Source organism: Perna viridis, chromosome 1 (genome assembly GCF_037379345.1).
Source record: "Perna viridis isolate PV_CMFRI_1.1 ecotype Kerala chromosome 1, ASM3737934v1, whole genome shotgun sequence".
NCBI classification, from domain to species: domain Eukaryota; kingdom Metazoa; phylum Mollusca; class Bivalvia; order Mytilida; family Mytilidae; genus Perna; species Perna viridis.
In genome coordinates, this window is record NC_142445.1 from 67,234,634 (window position 1) to 67,258,564 (window position 23,931).

The following is a 23,931-nucleotide window of genomic DNA, read 5'->3' on the forward strand; positions in this document are numbered from 1 at the left end:
CAGTTTTAAATCTCCCGGTTGCAAAGTACATGAAAATATCTAAAAAAAAATTAAACTGGTATTTGCTTACTTAAGGTAAGTACGATACTTCAAAAAAACAATATCGGTATGTATTAAAAAATATAAGAGAAAATATTGATACAAATGTATCTTCTATAACCGGTCTAAATGTCTTATGAACATATAAACAGTGTGCTTTACGTTTATTTAAACAAAATATCTCTGAAATAATACTGCAAAATAGTTATAGAATAAAAGAAGATTCGTTATATTCGTCTCAGTTAAAATTAATTTTTACTACAGATATTATATTAAAATGGAAATAATATACATGCAACATATTCAAGAAATATGAAGTCTACAATGACAGTTGATTATAAACTATCTCACATAAATAATTGTTCAAATCTATAATTGCGAGGCTTGCCGAGATAATAAAAAAAAATTGTTGATTTATTTCTCTCGATATGAGACATTTCATCATCAGCGGGATGAAAAAAAATGTCAGCTCAAGGCAACTCATGGGCCTTCAATACCATACATCACAGGTCAGGCTGTCGCTGGATCCAAAACAACATTATACACACGAAATGATTGCTCCTATATACTCTAACAACAATAAGTAAACTGAAACTGAAAACGAAACAATACATATAGAGGCCAGAGTTTCCTGACTTGGGACAGGCACAAAACATGCGGCGGAGTTAACGTTCATTGGCGTCATCAGAACCCTTCCTCTTTTTAATCTGGCCACAGTGGAAAAAATATTACACAATTAAACGCACATAAAAATACATTCACGGGGTCTGAGTTCCTTGATAAAACAGAAATAAAGAAACTGAGTATAGGTTACACAAATGAACAAACAAAGGACTTTTAGCATATAACTGAAATACCATCTCCAGACCAGTTTAAACCTACAAAAAAATAATGTCCTCATCGAATGTTATATCAATCCCAATTCTGCCCGGTATATCATAAGTCATACAGTAAGGACACAACCTGTATCATGCCGAAAATGCTTTCAAGTCTATAATGTTTTATGTTAAGACCCTTTGAGCGAGTCAATGTTAAAATCAAAGTGTGCTTTCTTTACTGATTTTACAGCAATATCTGACTATATCCCTTACGAATAAGTCTACTTAACGGTTATGTCACCTTATTGGGTGCATTACCATAAATTTTAGGGTGGGAGATATCCGTACGTATTAAGTATGAGTATTAGTATGAGTGTGAGGTCAACAGGTTTGTGACCTGAATCGCAAAGTTTCGGGTGCTATCAATTTTTAGTGAAGTTTGACGCTTTTAGGACAGTTTGATTGCTTTCGTTTTGAACAAAATTAAGAAAAAATATTTTTAGAAAAAGAAATTTTAGCTTGTTTATGAAATTTCTCACATCTCGAAAAAGTTCCGAATCAACTCGTTCTCGTTTACTATATGTAAACAAAAAAAAATCGTAATTATTATGACATTATATGTTCCGATTTCTCAGAAGTATTTCAGAAGTATTTCTTACATGTGTATTCAAAGAAAATTGCCGTTCGTGAATCTGGTCATGATGTGGTTCATGACCATCCGGTTATGCGCAAAATACCATGCACGTAAGACAGGTAGTAAATGTTCCTGCAAGGATAATTTAAAAGCACAAGTTTCATTTTTGACCAAATTCATATATTTGAGCATCGACTATTGTCAAAAAAGGAAATTAATAAGTAATAATAAAAACAATGAACTTGACATAATCTAGTCTTTTTGCCTGAGGCTTCGTGTAACAGTTATATCAATCTTGTGCCTTTACAAGCTAACGGACAAGATGGTGTTAAAGTTAAGACGAGATGAGAATAAGATGACATAATTTGGTGAATATCTGATGTATTAATTCTAATTTTATGAAGATATCAACGATATGAACGTATAGAACTGGTAAGTTGATTTAATTATGAAGGCTTTTAAAGATTGTTAAAGACATTATGATGATGAAATACGAAGACTTTAGTGTATAGGTGCAAGTTCAGATTGCTTTTCTTTTTAAAAATGTTTACAGAAAGGTTTTAGTTTTTACCAATTTTATTCTTGTATTTTAACTATGAAATGACTTGTATTTTAATTCAGTGTAGCATTTGTACTCTAGCTATACGTCATTTTATTGATATTTGCCAAATAGGAAGGTAGTGTTATTTTCAGATAAGAGTGAACAACTGATCAACATAGAAGGCTTGACTAAAACTTGCATTGCCTTAAAAATAGGGTCTTAAAAGACAATGGGTTATAATGCAGAAAATGGCTTTAAAGCCACTTCAATCATTGAATTTCGGAGTAAAGAAAACTACAAGATAATCAGAATGTCAAACAAGGGAGAAAACGAGAAAAATAGAAACCAAGGACCAATAAAATATATTATTTCGTTCAATATGCAACAGTTTGCTATTGCGAAGTCAGCTTACTAAAAAACAAAACGAATTTACCTTACCATTAATTGTTATGCTGGAATTTCCATGCGAAAAGAATCTCACATTAATATTTAACATAATTGCATTGCAACAAAATTGTTAAGTTTCAATATCATGCTTCAGAACGTTAAAAATATATTCCAATCTAAACCAACTGGTAAGTACTTTTTTTTAAAATAAAAGAGACATGCATGTATGGCGTATTTACATCATGAACTATTTCACATTTTGTTTGTGTTAAATGTCTAGAAAAAAAAAACATTACAAGGATCAATTAAGAAATTAAAAGATAGAAATGATGTTACCAATGAATGATAATGGAGGACTCTAATAAAATGTCTTTTCCTACGGTTTTCCTGCATAGTAAATGTTGAAAATTATACCACGTTATGCAATAAGATGTCTTTTGTGTAGGACTTGACACAAAATGACATGTGATTATTTACTTGTATCGGAATATATCCATCAACATGACTTTGCCAGTGACAAGGAGTGATATTTAAGCAGTTATGTCCAAATTGTGGCGCAAAAACATAAAAAGCATCTTTGTAAACAAATTAATTGAAAACATAAGAAAATAAAACTCCGTCTTAAGTAATTTAAGTGGCTTGTAATTCAATGTTATTTGTTTTATATTTTCAGGCGCGTAGCTGTCGTTAGGCAAAAAAGCTTTTGCCTGCACTTAATGTTGCCAATTTAGCCTCAGCTACGCGCCTGATTTTGATTAAAAGTCTCTTTTCAATAGTCCTACGCTTACTAAGACTCGGAAAAATAATGCATATAATAGTTCTCAAACAGTGGAAGGGAATAACAAACTTGTCTGTAATTTGTTTTATATAAATCGATTGCAGCTCTTAAGTCAAATGTGTTTTTTGAATGATAGATTTAACACATTGGTGGTCTCAGGGTAGTATCTCCACCTCGGGAGGTCATTGGTTCCATTCCCATCCGAGTCATACCAAACACTTTAAAGCTGGTAGTCACTGCTTCTGTACTAAGAGCACGTTATTTGAAGGAATAGAGCGACGACTGGTTGCTTGGACTTAGCGTTCTTGACTGAAGCTTATAATCACTAATATAGCAATAAATTCGATATTAAGTAATAAAATAAATATACCAATGAATATTTTTTTGTTTTGTGTTTTGTCATTAATTATGTAATTGTAATATACGTAATACAATGTAGATAAATAATATTTTGATGTGAGCTTTTTGAGGGTGGTCTGGAAGGTTGTACATGTCGAGCTTATTGAATATTTTCTGGAAAAAAAAAGATTGACTAAATGAATTACATCTACATATTTGTCAAATCGTGAATAGCATACAATAGCTTTTAATATTAAATAAATGTATGTATATTAAGACGGCGTTTTATATACATTTCCCTTTTCCAAATAAATATCGTTTTTAAAGACGTTATATTATATCATTATCTATCAAAGCTATATTTAGATGGGAATGTATATTAATAAACTATCAAATACTACTTTTTGACTTATATACAAAAGTAATTAAAACATATTGTTTGTATACATCCTAACATAATTTCCATATACTTTTATTTTGTATATCAAGGAGCCAAGAAATAACTTCATGTTTTAGTTCATTATTCATGCATGTAAAACATAATAACTTTAATTATTATTCTGACAGATTTATTGCGTTGTTGTCTGTATAATACGAATCTAATTTTGATATTTTCTAGGCGTTGGATGTACAATTTTTTTTCTCTTTAAAGTTATTTTAACCGTAAAAATATACACTTCACGCCTGTGTTAAAATCAAAGATGGCAATTGTGATGAACTTCTTCTCGAAGTTTCAATTCGTGCAAGTGTAATGCAAGGCGTGTCGAATAATCTCACCATATAATAAGTAACATTTTTAAAGACCATATCGTAGGCTTAGTCAGATATATTGGTAATTCCCACGTGTATTCTCTGATACTTCTCGACATTATATTAAGATGTCTGTGTTAACAACGTGTCCTTAAGCCATTCACAACAAAAGTGTTTCTATTGTGAAATTAATGACCCTGCATGTAACTGTTCCGTTTTATATGTAAAATAACTATAACACATCTCTACGTTGATATCACTTTTACATAACTGTTAAAGGTACAAACTTATCCCAGATAATGACAACAGGATACATGACGAAATACAACCTCACATTCTCGGGTGTTGATTGAATTTTCAGTGAAAATTGAATTTCAAAATCTTAAGTTAAAACAAAACACTAAACCAATTTCCGTTTATTTAAAGTTATCGTTATGGATTCTGGTTGACATTCATCTACAATTATTTAATAGCCAACAAAAAGGGACAACAAATAACAAAAGTAACATCATAATCAACTGGACATAAATACTACAAAAGTGGGCAAAGGCTTTTAGTTTTTGACGTCTTCATTATGAAAACTCTAACAAGTGACCATTAATTGTAATGTGATACTGCACTACGTTATGATTCATAGTCTACTTTACCATGTTGGCAATAACTTTGTAACCTGTACTTTTACTTCTTTCCAATTCCTGATATGTTTTATAGCACAGCTTACATAACTTTACGCTGTGGATGAGGTTCTTTGATTGTTACAATGATGTGTTACATCCATTTTTTGTTATGATGATTTCTTTCGTTTTTTTTTCTTCTTACAATATTTAATTTTAATGTAAAATGAAGTTAATCGTAAACCATGATGTATGTTAATTAAAGAAGAAATTCACTTCTTGCGATGTGGAATGAAATGATTATGTTGACAATTAGGATTTTGGTAGATGTCCTTGTAACTTTATCGTTTAAAAGCTTTAAAGATGGAGAATGTTTGTAAAGCCTTCTTTTTTTAGACTTTTGTAATTCCATCTGAGAGCTGTGTGTATTTTGTTTACATTTCACGACAGACCTGTGTCGTGGGAGTGGGAAGAACTGTCCATCTTTCCGGAGCTTATGGGTTTAACCCCGCATTTAAGTATTGTTTGTGTTGTTCATTTTTCAGTATATACTCTTAGTTCTTTGATGTTTGTTCTTTTGTTGTTTCTGGAATAGTTTTGTTCACGGATTTTCCATCGTATATTCAGTATCGCTACTCCTTGTCTATTTTTTAGTTTGTTGCTAACTATATAATCTTAATTTGTCTTGTAAGCATTTGATTTTTTTTATTTTAAACAATTTAATTTTGAATTTGTGTTTGTTGTCAATTCACACTGGTAGGTTGGTGCTGAGAGTCTAGAAAATAATAATGCTTTATCACTTTGATCTTGCTATACGATAATTTTCAATTGCACGCCAGTCGAACGAGAATGAAAATTATCGTATAGCTGCAAAACATATGTGACGTCACGTAGCACTCCGTCCAAAAAAATAGTCCCGAAAGGAAACTGCAACGCCTATAAACTTACATATTTAGGTTAGGAAATATAAATAAAAGAAAATTAATATAGTACACTTTAGCAAAACAGCGATTAACAGATTATCTAATATTTCTTCAACGCGCGGGAGTTTCTCATGCTCATCTCGTCTCGGAAGCCCCTCTACGAGATTAGGAAATGCCCTCTCGTTGAAAAAAAATATAAAATAATCTAAGTTCATCAATGAAACTTTTACATTAGAAAATATTGGAGTTTACCATTTTCTTATTTACTTTTTTCAGAAATTCCTTTTTAATGTTTTATTACCTGATGGTTATTGCAAGGTTGTTGTTTATGGAGCAATTACTATAGCAATAAAATTCATGATTTTGTTTCATGTATAATATTGCCAGTTCTTTAAAGAGATTTGCAAGATTTCTGTCCCCAACATCATCAAAACAGTGCATTAAGAACATCACATCTAAAACTTAAGTTGCATAGTAGTCCGATCAAAAGTTGTAATAAAATGTATACAGCTAGGTAATATGTAATTGACTCGTTGACAGTCTCTAAGTTATATACTATGTATCTTTCCTGAAGCTATTTGAAAACAAATATGACAAATCAGAACATATTGTAAATCTAATGATAATTCATGTACTTATTATTTTGACATGTTATTTGCACATTTAACATTTTAATGCTTTTCCATTCGCATTCAGCGATTATTATATCGTTTTTTGATGGTTTATAATTTACAAATATATTTTATAAATACACGGATTGTGACTGTCTAAGTCCAAAATCCTTTTACTTTGAAATCTTCTTTTATCTGTTTCTGCTTTTCTGAATTTGCCTATATATGTAATCATAAAATATGATATGTAGCATTGTACTTTCAACACAAGTGATATGCATTTTATACACATCTTTCTTGAAAAAAATGGATCTCCGAATTGGTATCCCTCTTTTTTGTGTAAATATCTTGACCGCCGCTGTAAATTAAGTGAATGGTATAAAAAATGACCAAAGGATCCGGAAATTGGCTTGCCTAGTAAATTGTCTTGCTTAGAATTTTTTATTATTTTGAAATAGGATGTTTTCACTTTTTTCTAATGTACATGAATTTTAGACTGGTCGATTTATAGATAAAATCATTCTAAATAGATTGAAATAAGGACATTTCGTACAACCCGTTAGTTCTTGACTCATTCAGAGTGACCTCCCGTCGTAGTTTTTTTGTCAGTTCTTAAAGCAAAATCTTCGTTTGAATTGGGATCGAATCTACGAACTCCTGCCTCAGTACGGTAAAATGCATAGCTTGTGTCAGTGCAACAGGCAATGGTGCTGGGGTAGATAATATTGCTTCTTTTAGTGTATATTCAGAATATAATTCTGAAAGGCATAAAATAATCATTGTAAAGATGATATAGGTCATAGAAGTTTTATATTTTTTATTATTTCAATTCTTATAACAATTCAATATCTCAGAAATAGTCTACAGGCAATAACAAGACTGAAGTGTGAAATGGTGAAATGGTGAAATCTGTCATTTAACTTTTTTCTGAACTATTTAATTAGTAAAAAAACTTATGTTCTAAAACCTGAAAACTAAAATAGCAGATTTTTTCTTTTATAATTGATAAAACCAATACAAAATCTGTATCGTAACACAAATTTCGTGTAAAAATTAATTAATTAATCGATTAGGAGAAATTAAATGCCAATAAATCTTCAAACAATTAGCTGGTTCATTAATCAAATTACAAGAAGGCTCTAGTTTCAACTGATACATGGAATATTCATCACCAATGAATGTCTTTTATTTAATTCCATACAACTAAAGTTAAATGTATTCTTGATCAATTATGAAGTACTTAAAACAAGAAAATGACATTTTGAACACATTATCAATCAATTAGGCAGAAAACAACAAATGAACGACGACCAGCTGCCAATACTATAGTAATCAATATACAGAAAACAAATTATTGAGTATAATACACAGCTGTTAGACTTTTAGGAAAGTTATCACGATTTACATTTATGTCAAACATCAAGATCAATTTCATGGGGTCAATCAAACCTCGTGTACGTGAAGCACTCTGTAAAGTGAGGTTTAAAATCATTTAACCCGTGTTGCTTCAAACTAGTTGGCGATTTGTTTGTAATTTACATTTTATATAAATACTGGCGTTCCAACGCGTTTAAGAAATGAAAACAATTGTTGTTTGCAAATCATATATTGTAAATTCAGATATTTTTGCGAGCATTACTTGTCGCAACTTTGCCTGCGACGTTATCTTTTAACAATATCGAGACATTAGTTTAGTGTTAATTTCATTATGCGAGTTTTCATTTATGCGATTGACAGTCAGTATCATTGTCGCAATAATGAAAAAAGCATTCATTAATTTCTGAATTTACATTATTTGATATATTTGGGGTACAAATTTTCAACGTTTTCATTCTATAGTTCATGTAATAGCTTTGTATTGCATCAAACTAATAACATTACATTCATAAATTGGCAAAAATTCGTGTAAAACCGTCTACCTATGGAAATAAAACATTCCAAACGTTATAATAACAACATGAACTCAGTTTCTCAGAAATAATAAAGTAAATGTGTCCACAATAGTTACTATAGAATAGAAAGCTTAAAAGTGACATTCCTTATGTTTGTTGACTATCACAACCACCTAATTAATAAAATAGTTTAACAGTAATGAATACCAATATATCTAACTACTATAAATGTACAACAAAAGAACTGCAAAATATAAAATGTACCCCTTTATCAAAACAGAAAACGATGTATATTAAAATAATAAAAAACTTATCAAGTTTCACATTCTTTTCAATCTAATATTGAAATCAATTCAAAAGTGGGAAAAACTCAAATACACCTATGATACTGTTCCACAGCAGTTGGACCAGCCAAATAAAACAGTAAAGTTAATTTAAAAGTATCTTCATCAATCAGAGCTATTCACTGAATATCAGTAATTTTCAACTAAAGTGACTAGAAAGGGTGTCATCCATTCAAACACACTGTCCTAGGTTTCCAAATTGACTAAAATAGCACATAAGACTGGGAGGTGAATATGCAACATTAAATTCATCAGCTGACGTCTGTTTTTTTTCGTTGTTGTTGTTGTTGTTTTATTTTAAATTTGCTCTTATTACTTTGGGTAAAACCCAACCCCATTAATCTTGAGTATCACAAGAAAATTTTATGGTCAAAGATTGTAAACAAAAACCTTAATTTTCCATTTTTCTCTCAAATGATCGATCATGTTTTTACAAGGATAATATCTTCGAATTTAGTATTACTTTTATCGTTTTTAGTGCAAAGAACTCTGTTTTCTGCCTTTCAAAAACTCGTCAATCATTTGACTTGAAATAAGTTCTTTGTACTAAATACATTTTATGACACAAAATGATTTGTTATAGACGCGAATACCAAATGTCTGGTGTAGTGTGTAACTTTCACTGTGGCATACAATATATTCAGATCTTAAAATGTTTCTAAAAATATTAAAACAATGTATTAGAATCCAATAAATTAAGTTTATGATAAACAAATGTCAAATTTCTATTAACTATTCATGGTAACGTATGTGACCACTCGAAGCTGCAACTAAAATTTAACACACAATAATGGACAACCACAAGTCCTGTTTAAGAAAATACTAGTTGTCCAAACGACTGACAAGTATGATCAGCAGTAAACAATTAAAGTAGCAGTATTGATGTATTTTGATCAAACTCGTCTTGGTATTAATGCTGTTACGTCTGTACTACTGTCGGGCGAAGTAATATCAATACTGCACCAAGTAGCACAACAAAGAACAGCACTGAGCTGGTTGGAAAACATTAATGTATAGAAAAAATTAAATATACATTCAGATCAACGAAGCAAACTTAAAAAAAACGAGATAAATTGGTCTATATAGTACCAGTTAAAATGTTCTATAATTAACGTGAACCTTGTCTTGACCAATCATAATCTGAAATCTTGTAGAATCAAAGACATGTCTAAACGGAATACAATTCCTGTAAAAATGCCTCTTTGATAAGCCACGTTCTACTGTAATATGTATTCTGGCAGACATAAAGGTTTCTTCGTTGACATTTAAACCAAAGACTTTCAAATAGTAAAAATACAAAAAATCGATACAAATCACAAAAAGAATGCATAGGTTTTATAACATCAAGGTGACTGTAGAATCGATATCTTCAGATTCTAAAATCTTTTATATCTGACATAAAACAGGAAACGAGTAACATTCATTCAATGCTTTGAAAATATTATCAAAATGCATAGAAGAAAGGTTCCTATGTAAACACTGAAATTTTGTAGACACTTTGTGAACACAAATAAATTTATGTTGAAATGAAATCGAAGATTTCCATCATAACAAATGCCATTTACCTTTAAAATAACAAAGATGCAAAGGTGAATGTATTATTTCTTGTACTTAGTACTCGGGCCTTTCATTAAGAGGTGGTACATGTACCAGATATTTTTACCTGTCTAAGTTACTGAAAGGTACCTTCTGAATTTACAAATTTCATATATGTTTATAAAAGAATGTGATGAAAAGTACCTCCTACAAAACAAAAGGTACCTGCATTGTAAAAAAAATAATGAAACATCTAAGTACTTCTTGTACAGAATGAATTTATTTCAAAACTTGCACTTCCTTGGTGCTGGTTCTGATGAGATATTACTCCTTACAACACTAGTGAAGTTTACCGAAATTTGCAATTTTTATATTGTTGGTATTTTTGTATTTCTGTGCATGCCTTTATTTCCAATCAAACTTGTGGTTTGCATTGAAACAATTAACAAGTTACAATATCGATTTTGGGAAAGATGGAAATTGAAAACATATATGTATATTAAAATAAAGAAAGGAATACACCAGTCCTTTTTAACTGTTATACTACAGACACTGTGAGGTCAGCCTCATATCTTGACCTTTTAACTGTTATACTACAGACACTGTGAAGTCAGCCTCATATCTTGACCTTTTTAACTGTTATAGTTAATAACTTCTGAAAATGATTAAAACATAACAAAATCGAAATAGAAATTTTACATAAGATACGCAATGCAACTATATATATACTTCTTAAAAATCAACACCAAAATATGAAAAATTACAAACAACTTTTATTTATCACATATCTTTGTAGGATTTCGCATCCATTTAAATAAAATGAAATCATAATAATAAGAAAAATACATGCTTTGGTATAAAATCAAACAATTATGGCTTTTATCGCTCTAACTTGTTTTGGCACACTATAGTATATACATGTACTATCTCTTCGGTAATATCACAGGCGTGTTCATCATTCATTATCAACTCCCTGAGACAATATAATCTCATCATACATCGCTCATTTAGACTTTTTTAACTTTTTAAAAACGGGTTTTAGTCAAAACTGTATCATTAACTGGATATTTGTTTGTGTTCTCCACTACGGGTCCACTATTGGCGCCTGTCTCTGTATCTATTTTTGTCTTCCGGAAACGACGTATTTTCCGTAACCGCCGTCTATTATAATGAACAATGACTACAACCGGTATGGATATCAGAGGAACGAGGATCAGAATGATACCAGCAGAGAGCACTCCAAAGTCTTTATTGTTTATTGAATATAGAGACAACAGAATTCCTACAAACATTATAAATAAGACGGATTATAACAAAAAATACTCATTCCGTGCATTCATGTAGTGTATTCACACTTGTTTCAAGTCTAGTAATTGTTAATGTCATTTTATTTTCCCTTTTTTTATGATATTGGTGTGCTTTTTAGTGTTTGATGAAATAGTATAACATTACTAGATTTAGTTAAGAAGCAGTGATCTTTAGGGGGAAGTTTCAGTCAATTTTTTTCAGCACTTTACTGTGTCTAATGCATTCACGCGCCACAAAAAATATTTCGAAGTCGTGTTAATGTACATAGGAACTAAACGGCACAAATTAACATATGATTTCCTTTTTGAAAGTACTTCATTCCAATCGGCTTATCAGTGAACAAGATTAAAGAACGGCCTACATGATATATAGAGTAAAGTAACCTATTAACTGAGAAAATTCCAAGGACGATACTAGATAACACTTTTAAGGTATACAGGAATGATACAAGTATTATTTTCACCTGCTGTATATATATTTGGTATCACAGGAAGATGTGTCGTACTTAATATTTAGGTTGGTGTTTTGGAAATCAGTAGGTATTGCCGATAATACCAAGATGTATGTGTAAGTTTTAAATAAAATGCTTCGCCGAGCACAAACAGAGAAGCCCGCAGATGTCGAACTCTGAATAGATGGTCAAATTATGTACACGAAATTCAAACTAGATACAGCATTATTTTTTATTGTGATTAAAATGATGACGCAAGATAATATTTCACTCAATATTGAAGTGGTCCAATAATTAAATACTTCCAATGAGAATTTTGATAGATAACATGAACAGACAAACTATGGGACAGATAAAGTTTTCTTTTTATAGATCCCATAATGTTGTTTCTGTATCTGAATGGTATGATAAAAAAAGTCAAAAGCCTAGATAAAAAGAAATAATCAAATCACAATGTTATGGCATTTCATGGCAGCATTTTGAAGTCCACAAAAGGGATATTGCCCCATATTTGTATGAATTATAATTTCCATAGCCCAAAAATTTTAAATCTTAAAGTACATGAAAATCAAAGGGATCTTACACTCATAGAAATAAACTATTTAACAAAGTTTTAAGAATATCGCTTAACGCATTTTCAAGTTATTGCGCAAATATGAGGAAGGAGAAAGTTCGGTAAGGACCCCTTCAGAAATTCATTTAAAAAATGAACGAGAGCTCTCACTAATCAAAAGAAACATTCCTGTGAAGTTTTATTAAACTAAGTGCAACCACTATTGAGTTATGGTCTGAAAACTGCGAAATTTTTATAAGTCCCATAACTCTAATTCGTAAAAATCGCAAATTTTCAAAAATTAAGTGGGAGATTTCATTAATATAAAAAACAATTCACCAAAGTTTCATTGAAAGTACTGTCTGGGTTTTTGAGTTATAGTCCGAAAACAGAAAAATCATCCTATTTTCGAACGAATAAAGTCCCACAACTCGAAACATAAAAATTGAAAGGCGGTCAACGTCAATAAGAAAAACAATGCACCAAAGTTTTTTTTTTTTAAAAATAATAATTTTGGGTTATCGTGCGAATTGCGAACGACGGACGGATGGACTCCGGTACACCATAATACGTCCCGCCTTAAAAAGACGGACGCCTAAAAATCCGTGTTTTCCTTAAAAAAACTTTTCAAAACAAAAACTTACCCGCAGGAAGCACTATAATGAACAGGATGCCCAGTGAACATCCTGTCAGACATCCTGACATACAACATAATCCCATAGGCTCCTCATCTGAAAGTGAAACGATAATTATATCCACATATAGACAGGTAATTAGAATTTGTTTTAACTATTGAGGAACAAATGAGTAATTATGGTATATACGTTAACTGTTATAATGATGAATGCCCCTGCGAGACCATGATTGGAGTTGTCTAGAAAAGCGGAAATGTCGAAGTGCTGATAAAAGAGGGGTATCAAAGATGGTATTTTTTTTGGCAAAACACGACATAGGCTAATAACGGCGCAAAAGTGAGACACCAGACTCAAAATCCGTATAAACAGCCATAATCTGCATTTCGCAATACAAATTCAAACACATTTTCTTTTCTTTTTTTTATATTACGCATGCGCATACATGTTTTTAATTTAAAAAAAAAGCTTTACGGCGTTTTACCACAAATGGTTTCTTTCGCTTAAAATAGTATTTGAAAACATAGTTTCATTTAGAGGTATATTGTGTATTTGTGAATCTTTTTCCCAGTTAGATTGGGCTTTTTCTTTAATATTCATATATACTAAGGAAAAAAAATGCAATAATTATTAAATATGAGTTAAGATTAAACCCAGGGATTGAATTTTAGAATTTTTTTTCCGCTAGCTAAATTTAGCAATACTGAAAATTTACACTTGCTGAATTTAAGTTTTTGGGATTATTTCTGGACTTTACTTATATGACACATAGAATTTCACTAGCAAATTTTAGCAAGTGAAAATAATTTCTATTAGCAAAATTGAATTTCAACCGCATTTAGCAAGTATTTTCCCGTACATTCGGTCACTGAAACCAGTCCTGTGTTTTAATATTAAACGTAAAATTACACGGGTGGCATTTTATAATCCTAAAATAATCATTATTATACAAAATTAATTCGAATTCGTGTACAATTAAATATTTATTTCAGGAACTATACGATAAAACTTGTAAAAAGAATATTTTGATTACAAAAACTTAGTTAATCAAAATTTCTTTTTATCAGAATTGGAAACCTATCACATTTTAATTTACATGTAGCTCAAATAAATAAAAGTCCGAAGTCATTCAGGAATCATACTACTGAAGTCCATGCAAACGGATTTTCCAGGGGCGGATCTCATTTTTGCTTACATTTTGCACAAGATTAACAAGATTTTCAAACAAAAAGGGGGATTTCAACCCTCGGCACCCCTTTTTGATCCGCCGCTGCTTTTTTCCTCCATGACCTACCTGCACTTGACATGCTTTTACAAGACGAAAATCCTGATACAATATTCCATCGAATAGACTGTTGAAGTTCCCGTGTAAGAGGAATGCCAAAAACAAGTGTTTCTTTATAATTAAGGATGCTTTGACGTCTTAACCACCTTATCTCACTTCTTAAAGTGCCAGTTTTCATTAACAAGCCAACGCAAATGATTAACCTTATAAAAGCTGTTCTGTTTTTGTTTCATGCAATACATTTTATTTCACGTTTAGTTTAAACTCGAGATAATTGATGTTCTTGCAAAACATTAATGTATATTTACCATCAATCATGAATCATTGAACGTAATGGCGGACCAAGGGTTCAGGGGTTGGTGTTGGCATCAACAAGTTACTAACCCGTTACAAATCCTTTCGTATTTAAACTTTCACGTTCTTTTGTTACAACCAAACGACTTCCGAACTGTAGTCTTTTCTTATTCAAGGATTTGCCTATCGTTATACGAGGCTTTGCCTAACATTATACATGGAATTGTCTATCATCATACAAGACTTTGCTTTTTATTATATAAGATTTTGTCTACCATTAAACAAGGACTTGTCTATCATCATACAACGATTTTACTACCATTATGCAAAGAATTGTCTGTCACTATACAAGGATTTTTTCTAGTATCATTATACAATCATATGAGGACTTGCCTATCATTATAAGAGGACTAGCCTATCATTATACGACGATTTGTCTATCATTAGAAGGATTTTTTTCATTTTCCAGTGTGTAATGTTTTAACTAGTAGATCCGCACACAACTTAAATATTTCAACTTACAGAACTATTGTTACTATCATTTATATTTGTTCATTAGCCGCGAAAACATTTATAGTTTTGCGTGATGATATAGATCATGACCTAGAAAACGCTGTCGAAAGCTATAGAAAATAAGGACTTTTTCTTTTTTAACACATTAATTTGTTTGTTTGTTTGTTTTGTGGGTGTGTGTGTGTGTATTGAGTTCTCTTTTTACCTTTAGTACAGCTTTTATTATTTATGTTTTTATTTTTAACATATGTTTTTGCTGGTTCTTTCGCTTTTTCAAGAAAACGTTTAAAGATTTTGTTACAGTTCAGGGGAAATGTAGTTATATACATCAATTCATGTTAACTATTGTAACATATCAAAAATACTTTTGTTGTTTTTTTTTTTTTTCGTTTCTGTGTAATTTCAGTTTTTTTTTTTATTATTATTTGACTTCCTATGCGATTTGAGGTAAAATTTATAACACCACTCGTAAAAGAAAACTTTTTCACATACCTAAACAAAGAAATAAAATGATAAACGTGTCATAAAGTACGATCCATGCTCCATTTAATTGTTCTAAATACACTACAAACACTACAGTATATCACATTTAAACCTCCCCTACATGTATAAGTGCCAGTCAAAATAAAATGTAAATGTACATGTGCGCGTGTGTGTAAAGAATAATGTTCTACAATACCTTCTTCGAAGACTTCGGAATCGTCTTCAACATGTTTTTCTTTCTGGGTGGCCTTGTTCATATATCCTAATACCATGCTAACATTCCTTCGGCGAGTTTTCTTTAGATTTTACATCCTTGTCCTTTCATACAAGTTTCGTTGATTTATTCCGTAATTGGAAATTAATTATCACGTAATTGATGAGCCGGATCTTATGTCCCCACAGAAATCATTTTAACAACTATCAACATTATAAAACTAGTTCACGTAACCGAGAAAGAATCTCACTATATCGTATATGCTTTTGAAGTAAAAATTTCATCGATCGATCTCGATCTATTTAGTGGATTTTTACCACAGGTGAAAAGTTCCTTGTGGTCTCACCTGGACTCGTGACTTCTCGGGACTTACGTATACTATAATAGCTCCATGACTACCGATAAATAAATGAATAATTTATCCTTTTGAAATGATGCATTGAAAAATCAATACCAGATCACTTATAATAGATCCCTAAGTTTGTGTGCACAATGTTTAATATAGCATACGAAGTCAAACAGATTAAACGCAAGAAAAAGAATGGCAAATGCCGAGTAAATGAAAAAGACAACAATAACTTAAATTTACATACATAAATCCTTTAATTGCGTTAATTCCGCTTGTAGGAGATTAATATTCAAAAATAGAAAACGTAGTTATGACACGCTTTGTAATACACGAATCGCTTCCGTTTAGGCAAAACGTCAATACTGCTATTACATACAAGTCCTAATGAAGGCTACATACTATAAAACATTTATAATAATTCATAACCAGCATAAACACATAAAAAACGAAAAACGAAAAACAAAACTAAACTAAACTAAACTAAAATGCAGAGAATGTCACAATAGCCCGGTGTAATCTTGTGGCCTGGCGGACGGAGCGGACGGACGGACAATGCACAGACTTATTTCCCCAATTGTTTGTTGGAGGGCACTTTAATAATGTTGATATACATTTTGTTACATTTGAATTTCTAATATCAACCTCGCTTTAACAGTTTATTAGAAAATTTGATTAGTTCTTTGTTATAACAGGCCCGATTTAAGAAAAAATACCTTATTGACTAATTCGTGTAAAAAAATGATACATGTAACTGTATCTGTATCAGTATCGGTATGAGTACGTCAGATTCCCTGCTGGGCTACTGACGGGGTCGTATGTGCGGTCCAGTTACGCTGACTGAGGAGTGATGTTCTGAATACTTCATGCTTTTTGACGCACACCATGAGGTCCTCCAGTAGGTCCCTGTCAATGGCGGTGCGTACAAACAATGAGTTCCTGAATTGTTCGGGTGTGTTTTTTTGTGGTACAATCACCGCTCGTGTGTTGTTTCAGACTTCATTCTTGATAATGTTGGTTGAGAGCCAATCTGCATACTTTTTGCTCTGATTTGTCTTTCGGGTTTTTGAAATTCAATTTGTCACTAAGGTGGAAGCGCTGATATCAACCTCTCAATCACTTTGAAACAGAAGATCAGCCGATGTTGGTGTCGTCTGGTTTGTAAAATCGGAAATATTTGAGGTCCTTTAGCATTTTGGTCAAGAACCATCGTCTCTTGATTTGTAGTCTTTTGTCATCTTCTATGGATGGTTTCAAGTTTGTTTATCTCTGTTTTGAGTGTATGGATCCCAAGTGAATGCGCCGTACTCCGTTATAGATGCTTAATAATGCTATATATGCTGTTTTTCGGCAAGCCCTCAGACATTGTTCGAGGTTACATCGTAGGAATCCTAGTGTTGAATTGGCTTTATTGCATACATTTCTTTATGTTCTCTCCACTTAAGATCTTTTTGTATTTGCAGGCCAAGGTAAGGGCACTTGATGACACTTGTTCTAGTACATGGTTGTTAAGGTTATAGAAACGCTGGTTTTTCTTTTTGAGGCTTAGTATGTACAAATTTCTTGGCGTTGAAACTCATACCCCAGTCGGCAGCCCATTTCCAGCGATATACGGTCTTCTAGTAGTTTGTTATGGTCGTTATGGTTTTTGATTTCCCGGTATAGCAAACATTCATCTGCGAATAGTCGCATGAGTTAACTGCATCGGGCAGATCATTTATGTGACACAAGAAGAGTATCGGCCCCAACACTGTGCCTTGGGGATCCCTGAAAGTCCCAACAGTATGCCCTGGGGGATCCCTGATGGTTATATTGGACTAAAATGCGGATACAAATGTACGTGTCAAGGTTTACTGTGATGGCTATAGCTTGGAGTCTAATCTAATAGATTTTCCAATGGGTACTTCGAGCCCCCCCCCCCATTCTAGCAATTAGGGTATAAATTGGAAATGGAGATTGGAAAACACCATATCTTCTACAAAAACAAATCTACAGTGTATATCTGGTGCAAATATTTGGCATTTAAGATTTTCTATACAAGTCTATTACATGAATTTCCATGATCCTTATGTGTTTCGAAAACAAACAAAAATTTGTGTTCATCTTAATGTGCGACTTACATTTAAATGCAAATTGCAATTTTTTTTTATCTCCACATAAAACTTATGTATATAGACGGCCATTCACGTTCTGTAGACTTATTATCTTTTTCGGCAATTAAAGAAACTCCTTTCTAACTTTGAATAAAGCCTTCAATTTCTGTCAACTTAAAGGAACAAAGTAGAAAAACTCAAAAATTGTACAAATTGCACATTCATGAGAGCCTTCATCTTTATCGGAAATTTAAAAAAACAAGGACAAATAAGCAAAGAGAATTTGCAGAATAAATCAATTTCAGGGTATGAAGTCGTAGTTTATTCCATTGATGAAGCCCCTATCTGTGTAGCAATTCACAGTTTTGTTTAAACATTTCCTTAATACTCAGACTACTTGCATCGGGCTGTTCTTCATTACCGGATCTTCACATAACTCACAACACAAATGTAGTAGTAATAAGTCCTATGTCGCAAAACAAAACATTCCAAAACCGTATTAATAGTGAGAGAAAAAACGGACGGCGTAACACGTTAAACAAATTTAGCTGCACATAATATTCCTTAGAAAAGAAAATCACACAGTGTGATAGGCACCCTTCTGTTTATATCCCATGGTAAACATCTTTGCTCATAAATAAAAGGTCTTTCTTTGTATATTACAGAGTGACACCATGGAAAACGAAACAATTGACAATACAGACTCTGGTCATGAGACTGAGAATACCGAAAATGGTTGCAGTGATGACCGAATAAACCGAAAACCTACCGGAAATACCTTATCACAAATTGCACATTCGTACGACATTGACAATTCCATCCAAGCAAGGAAAACTGGTGAGCAGTTAGATGGCAACGATAACGACGGAAATGAAAACATAACTATCGATAAAGAGGATGGAACTATCGTTGATGAAATAAACGGTAACAACTGCTCTATGAACTTGAAACAAAATGACGAAAGTTGTTCCAATTTAGAAGAAATTGAGGATGGTGTTGATGATACAAAACTTGATAGATTAGTCAGTGACAATGATTCCAGTGGCAATTCTGACATATCAATAGAGAACGACGACATCAGTACAGATAAAAGAATTTCCCGTGACGAAGGCATGGAAAGTGATGAGGAAGAGATTCTCAAAAACACAAAATTCGTCGACGAACCCCAGCGACGACCATCAAGAAGTCGACGGTCAGGAGTGGTCAACGATACTAAGTTTATTGAACGAATGTTGTCTACAAGTTCAAATAACTCTGCAGAAGATTTAACAGCAATCGAAGTCCATGATACAGACGGCAATGCTGTAGACGACGTTTGTCGCGGGGATGGAGATGAAAACGATAACAAAAAAGAAATTGAAAACGAAAATGAAAATGAAAGCGAACAACATGCAAATTTTTATATTGGGTCAAATACTCCAACGCCAACAAAAGGACCGGAAATCGTTGACATGATTAAAAATGAAGTGCATGACGTTCAAAATTATTCATCAGCAACGTCAACACCAACTGAAGATGTATCAGACATTTATTACGAAGAAGGACCTAAACGACTAAAACGAAAACCAGTAGTAGCAGCAGAAGAATTATCTGGTGCTAAAACATACCAGGATAAAAATAAGCTCATCATTAAATTTCCGAACAGAAAAGTTAGTTTTGAACATAGTTTAAGCAATACTCCGACACATGATGAACATAGATTATCTCCCTTAGCTATAGACGTAGGGTCGGCATCCGCATCACCGCGAACCATTTTAAAAAATCCTAAAAGGAGAGTTAGCTTTGAATCCAATATGTATCGCCATAGCCAGCCTACAGGACATATCAACTATGGATACCTGCATGATGAATTTTTAGACAAATTAGAAAAAAGAAAAATCAGTTTAGAAACAAATCACTTCTACACACAAGAGTCGGAAATTTATAACGGAAACGGATATGGCGATGATTTACATTCACCCGATACTCCAATGTCTGACTGCGAAAGGGGGATTTTGAAGAGGAGGGAGAGTGACCAGTCAAAATTTGAGGACGGATCAACTAGTCCAACGAGTCCATATCAAAATGGATTGTGTAAACGAATTAATTCTTCAGACAGCTTTGGAAATGGCAATGGAAGGCTTTGTAAACGTAACAGCATATTATCAGATGATATTGATCTCAAAAGCAAAAACTTTGACTTTTCCGCTCATCTGAGAAAGGATTCAATAGCTTTAACAAGTGAAAAGTTTCAACAAATTGAGAACATACACAGACATTACAACCAGTACAACTACGTCGAGAAAGAGTCGGTAAGTAAAACATAACGGACATAAAAAAAAATAACAATGTTACAGTAAACGTGTAACATTTTAACTTAGAATATCATTTTACACGTACAGTGAATATAACCTACCACAAACATGCATTAAAAGATTCAGACCTTCAACAGAAAAAGACTTTTTTCTGACCTAAAGCAAAAGATATTCAGCCATTGCCGTCATCAAGTAACTTATCCTGTGGCAAACGTTCATTGTTTTTTTTTTTTTTTTTCGTAACTTAAGAACAAATAGTGTGGTGGTTAGTTTAATTGCTTCAAAAAATGTTTGAATAGAGTACATTTAACCCCTACCAATCATTTTTCCATTTTGTCTATATAAATATATTTATTTTATTCAAATTTCCAGCTCTACTAGAACAATTCTAGCCAGCTGACAGTTTATCAATAGGTTAGGATATATCTTATCCGTAATTTTAAAAGATGAAACTGAATACATAATTGTCTCTGAAACATTTTCGAAAAATCAAAATTTTTACCATTTTATTTATAGTTTTCTTTCTTTTTTTAGTTTTGGAAGCGCCAGTTATTAGATTGGAAGAAATATCAACTGCACATTTGTGTTCTGTGTATATTTATTTCACTAGTGGCAATAGTAGTTGTTGGTTGGCATTTCCACAACAGAACGAATAAAATGGAGAAAATCGGTAAACGAATATTCTATGACCCAGAAACACGAGAAATGTACTTGCCCAATCCTAGTGACACACATAGGCTTTATGGAAAGATTGGATTAAACGTACCGACATGGCAGTTGCCATTTCATTGTCATTCCGAAGCTGAGAAAACTAAATATACGTGTTTAAGATGGAAAGATGACGCTATTTTACGGATTTCGTACTTTGAGGTACCAGGAGTTCATTGTTATAATATTTCATGGGAACAAATTAGACATAATTTGATTCCTCATGACTGTTTTCACATAGGACGTGAACACTGGTATGGACCAAGTAACCACACGACTCCATCATGGCCGCTAAAACCCCAACCGTTCATGTTTAGTGCTGCCAGTTCGAGACACTTCGATGCTGGCACTTTCAGTTCGGCAATTGACTACCACTGGATTTCGTCAGCAGGGGCAGCTATCTTTGTGCCAAATAATGTTCCGTTACAAGTCAAATGGAACGAAGAAGAGGGCGATTTGTGCCTCATTGCAAGATATCAAGGAGATTTTTATGGCGGGCATACAGAAGACTTTGCAAAGTTAAATTATACGGTTTGTAGTGGTTTAGACCCAGTAACTACTTTTAAATACACAAGAACATTGATGGAAAAGTTTCCAAAGTCTTTACCTACTAAGGCAGTTATCGAAAAGCCCGTTTGGTCGTTCAGAACCAAAACTGATAAAAATATTGATAATAGTATGATTAAGATGGCAGAGCAAATGAAAAACGAATCTGTTGAATGTAGCTTATTTGAAGTTGCGGGCAAGTGGCAAAACAAACTAGGTGATTTACAAGTTGGAGACCATATGGACAATATATCTACAACAGTAGATATTGTTGAATCACAAGGTTGTGGAATCATAGTAGAAATAAACCCATACTTTGATGTGGAATCAAAAAACTTCAAGGAGGGTTTCAAAAACGGATACTTTATCAAGGATTCAAGCAATTACGCTCCAGGCATTGTAAAATTTCAACATGAGATAAATGCGATGCTTGACGTAACAAACAAGGATGCTTCTGAATGGATGAAACGCAAAATAAAGTCAACGAAAAGGGCCTATAAAATAAAAGGATTTTCAGTAGTATACGGCAAACCTTACTGGGTTCCATACAACCCAGCATTCAAGGCGACGGAGTTAAATCCTAGTACCCTCCGTGAAATGTATACAGAGATGTTTTTCTCAGTCGTGCAAGACTCGCGATCAGATATCATTGAAGGAACTTCGCATACACAGGACATACCACTGATCATACCAGTCGAAGCAAAAATTCAGGAAATAGAAGGTCAAAGTTGTCTATCTGGGGTCATTGAAAATGCTTTGGCACTTGGAATAAAAGGCTACCCATTCATAATTTCCGACTTGCTCCCGCAGGAGACAAAAACAGACATACAAAATCCCCCTATGGAGCTGTTCATACGTTGGATGCAGCTCTCGACTTTCTTTCCGGCAATAAGGTACACCATCATGCCTTGGGATTACGGACAAACGGCCGTCGAGATTTCTAAAAACCTTACAATACTTCATAAGATGCATGTCAGCTCAGCTATTTTCTCACTTAAGTCAGATATCGAAGCAGGTTTGCCAATATTGCGACCTATTTGGTGGGTTTTCCCAGATGACGAGGTAGCATTCACCATTTCAGATGAGTTTTTAGTTGGAGACAACATATTAGTTGCTCCAGTGATGTGTGCAGGTGTCGAGGAAAGAAAAATATACTTCCCTGGCGGTATGTGGAGCGACAAATCGAATGGAAATTTGATACGAGGGAAAAGTTGGATAAGATACAAAGTCAACAGGCTCACAATACCACATTTCTTTAGGGTTAAGGTTCTTACTGAGGTTCCTGATACTAAATAGAGCTAAGGTCAGGAAGGGTCGGAAAATCAAGTAGAACTCCTGTGACTGTGTATAATACACAATAAAGTACATTGTATAAAAAGGTCATACATGATTCATGTGACAACCAGGAGACACGAGTAGTGGAAGTGTTATCATGTGGCATGCTTATTGCTTAGAACAGCATATTAAGTCTATAAATAAAAAGAGCCTATAGATAGAATGTGTGAGTCATAGTTCCATGGGCATGGCCTCCGGATTTAGTGGTAATCCTGTCCATAAGACAACAATAACTGACGACAGTGCCACAACACAAACTGCTGAAATGTTCAAATATCTCTATCAAACAATTATGACCTTCAATGTTTACTTGAAGAATGTTTGTACATTCTATATTTGAGTTTTGTGTTTTTTACTTCTTTTACATTTTGTTTTGTTTTGTTTTCGTTTTTGTTTGTTTTTTTTTGTGTGTGATGCTTTTTAACGTTGAATTACCCATTGGTGTATATTGTACATCAGAAAAAAGCAACAATACAAAGGGTGGACCGTGTCCTGTTTCATCTATTATTGTGAGTGTAATATCTAGTCATATGGATGTATATAACTGTACATCAAAGATGACAAGACGTCCATCATCTCATAGTTGTCCACGTACACTACCTATAAATATTCATCTCACTGTAACAAGAATAATTCATTGAGTTGTTGACATTTATACTTCTTGCCAAAT

At 32.8% G+C, this 23,931-nt stretch overlaps 2 protein-coding genes across 3 annotated transcripts; one reads left to right on the plus strand and one right to left on the minus strand.

Moving 5' to 3' along the window:
- Positions 1-1,781: 1,781 nt before the first annotated feature.
- On the plus strand, positions 1,782-23,359 carry LOC148629962 (uncharacterized). The gene is made up of 3 exons (XM_088560386.1): positions 1,782-1,923; positions 19,044-20,669; positions 21,207-23,359. The coding sequence occupies exons 2-3, from the start codon at positions 19,053-19,055 to the stop codon at positions 23,220-23,222; spliced, it is 3,633 nt and encodes a 1,210-aa protein (XP_088416512.1). The 5' UTR covers positions 1,782-1,923; positions 19,044-19,052; the 3' UTR covers positions 23,223-23,359.
- LOC148629963 (uncharacterized) lies at positions 8,936-16,510 on the minus strand. Of its 2 annotated transcripts, none has more exons than XM_088560339.1 (3): positions 15,922-16,510; positions 13,163-13,249; positions 8,936-11,488 (listed from the first exon to the last, which is right to left on the minus strand). In XM_088560339.1, the coding sequence occupies exons 1-3, from the start codon at positions 15,995-15,997 to the stop codon at positions 11,232-11,234; spliced, it is 420 nt and encodes a 139-aa protein (XP_088416465.1). In that variant the 5' UTR covers positions 15,998-16,510; the 3' UTR covers positions 8,936-11,231. The 2 variants fall into 2 exon arrangements, with proteins under 2 accessions (XP_088416465.1, XP_088416454.1); XM_088560328.1 differs by lacking the exon at positions 15,922-16,510 and adding an exon at positions 14,445-15,173.
- Positions 23,360-23,931: the final 572 nt, after the last annotated feature.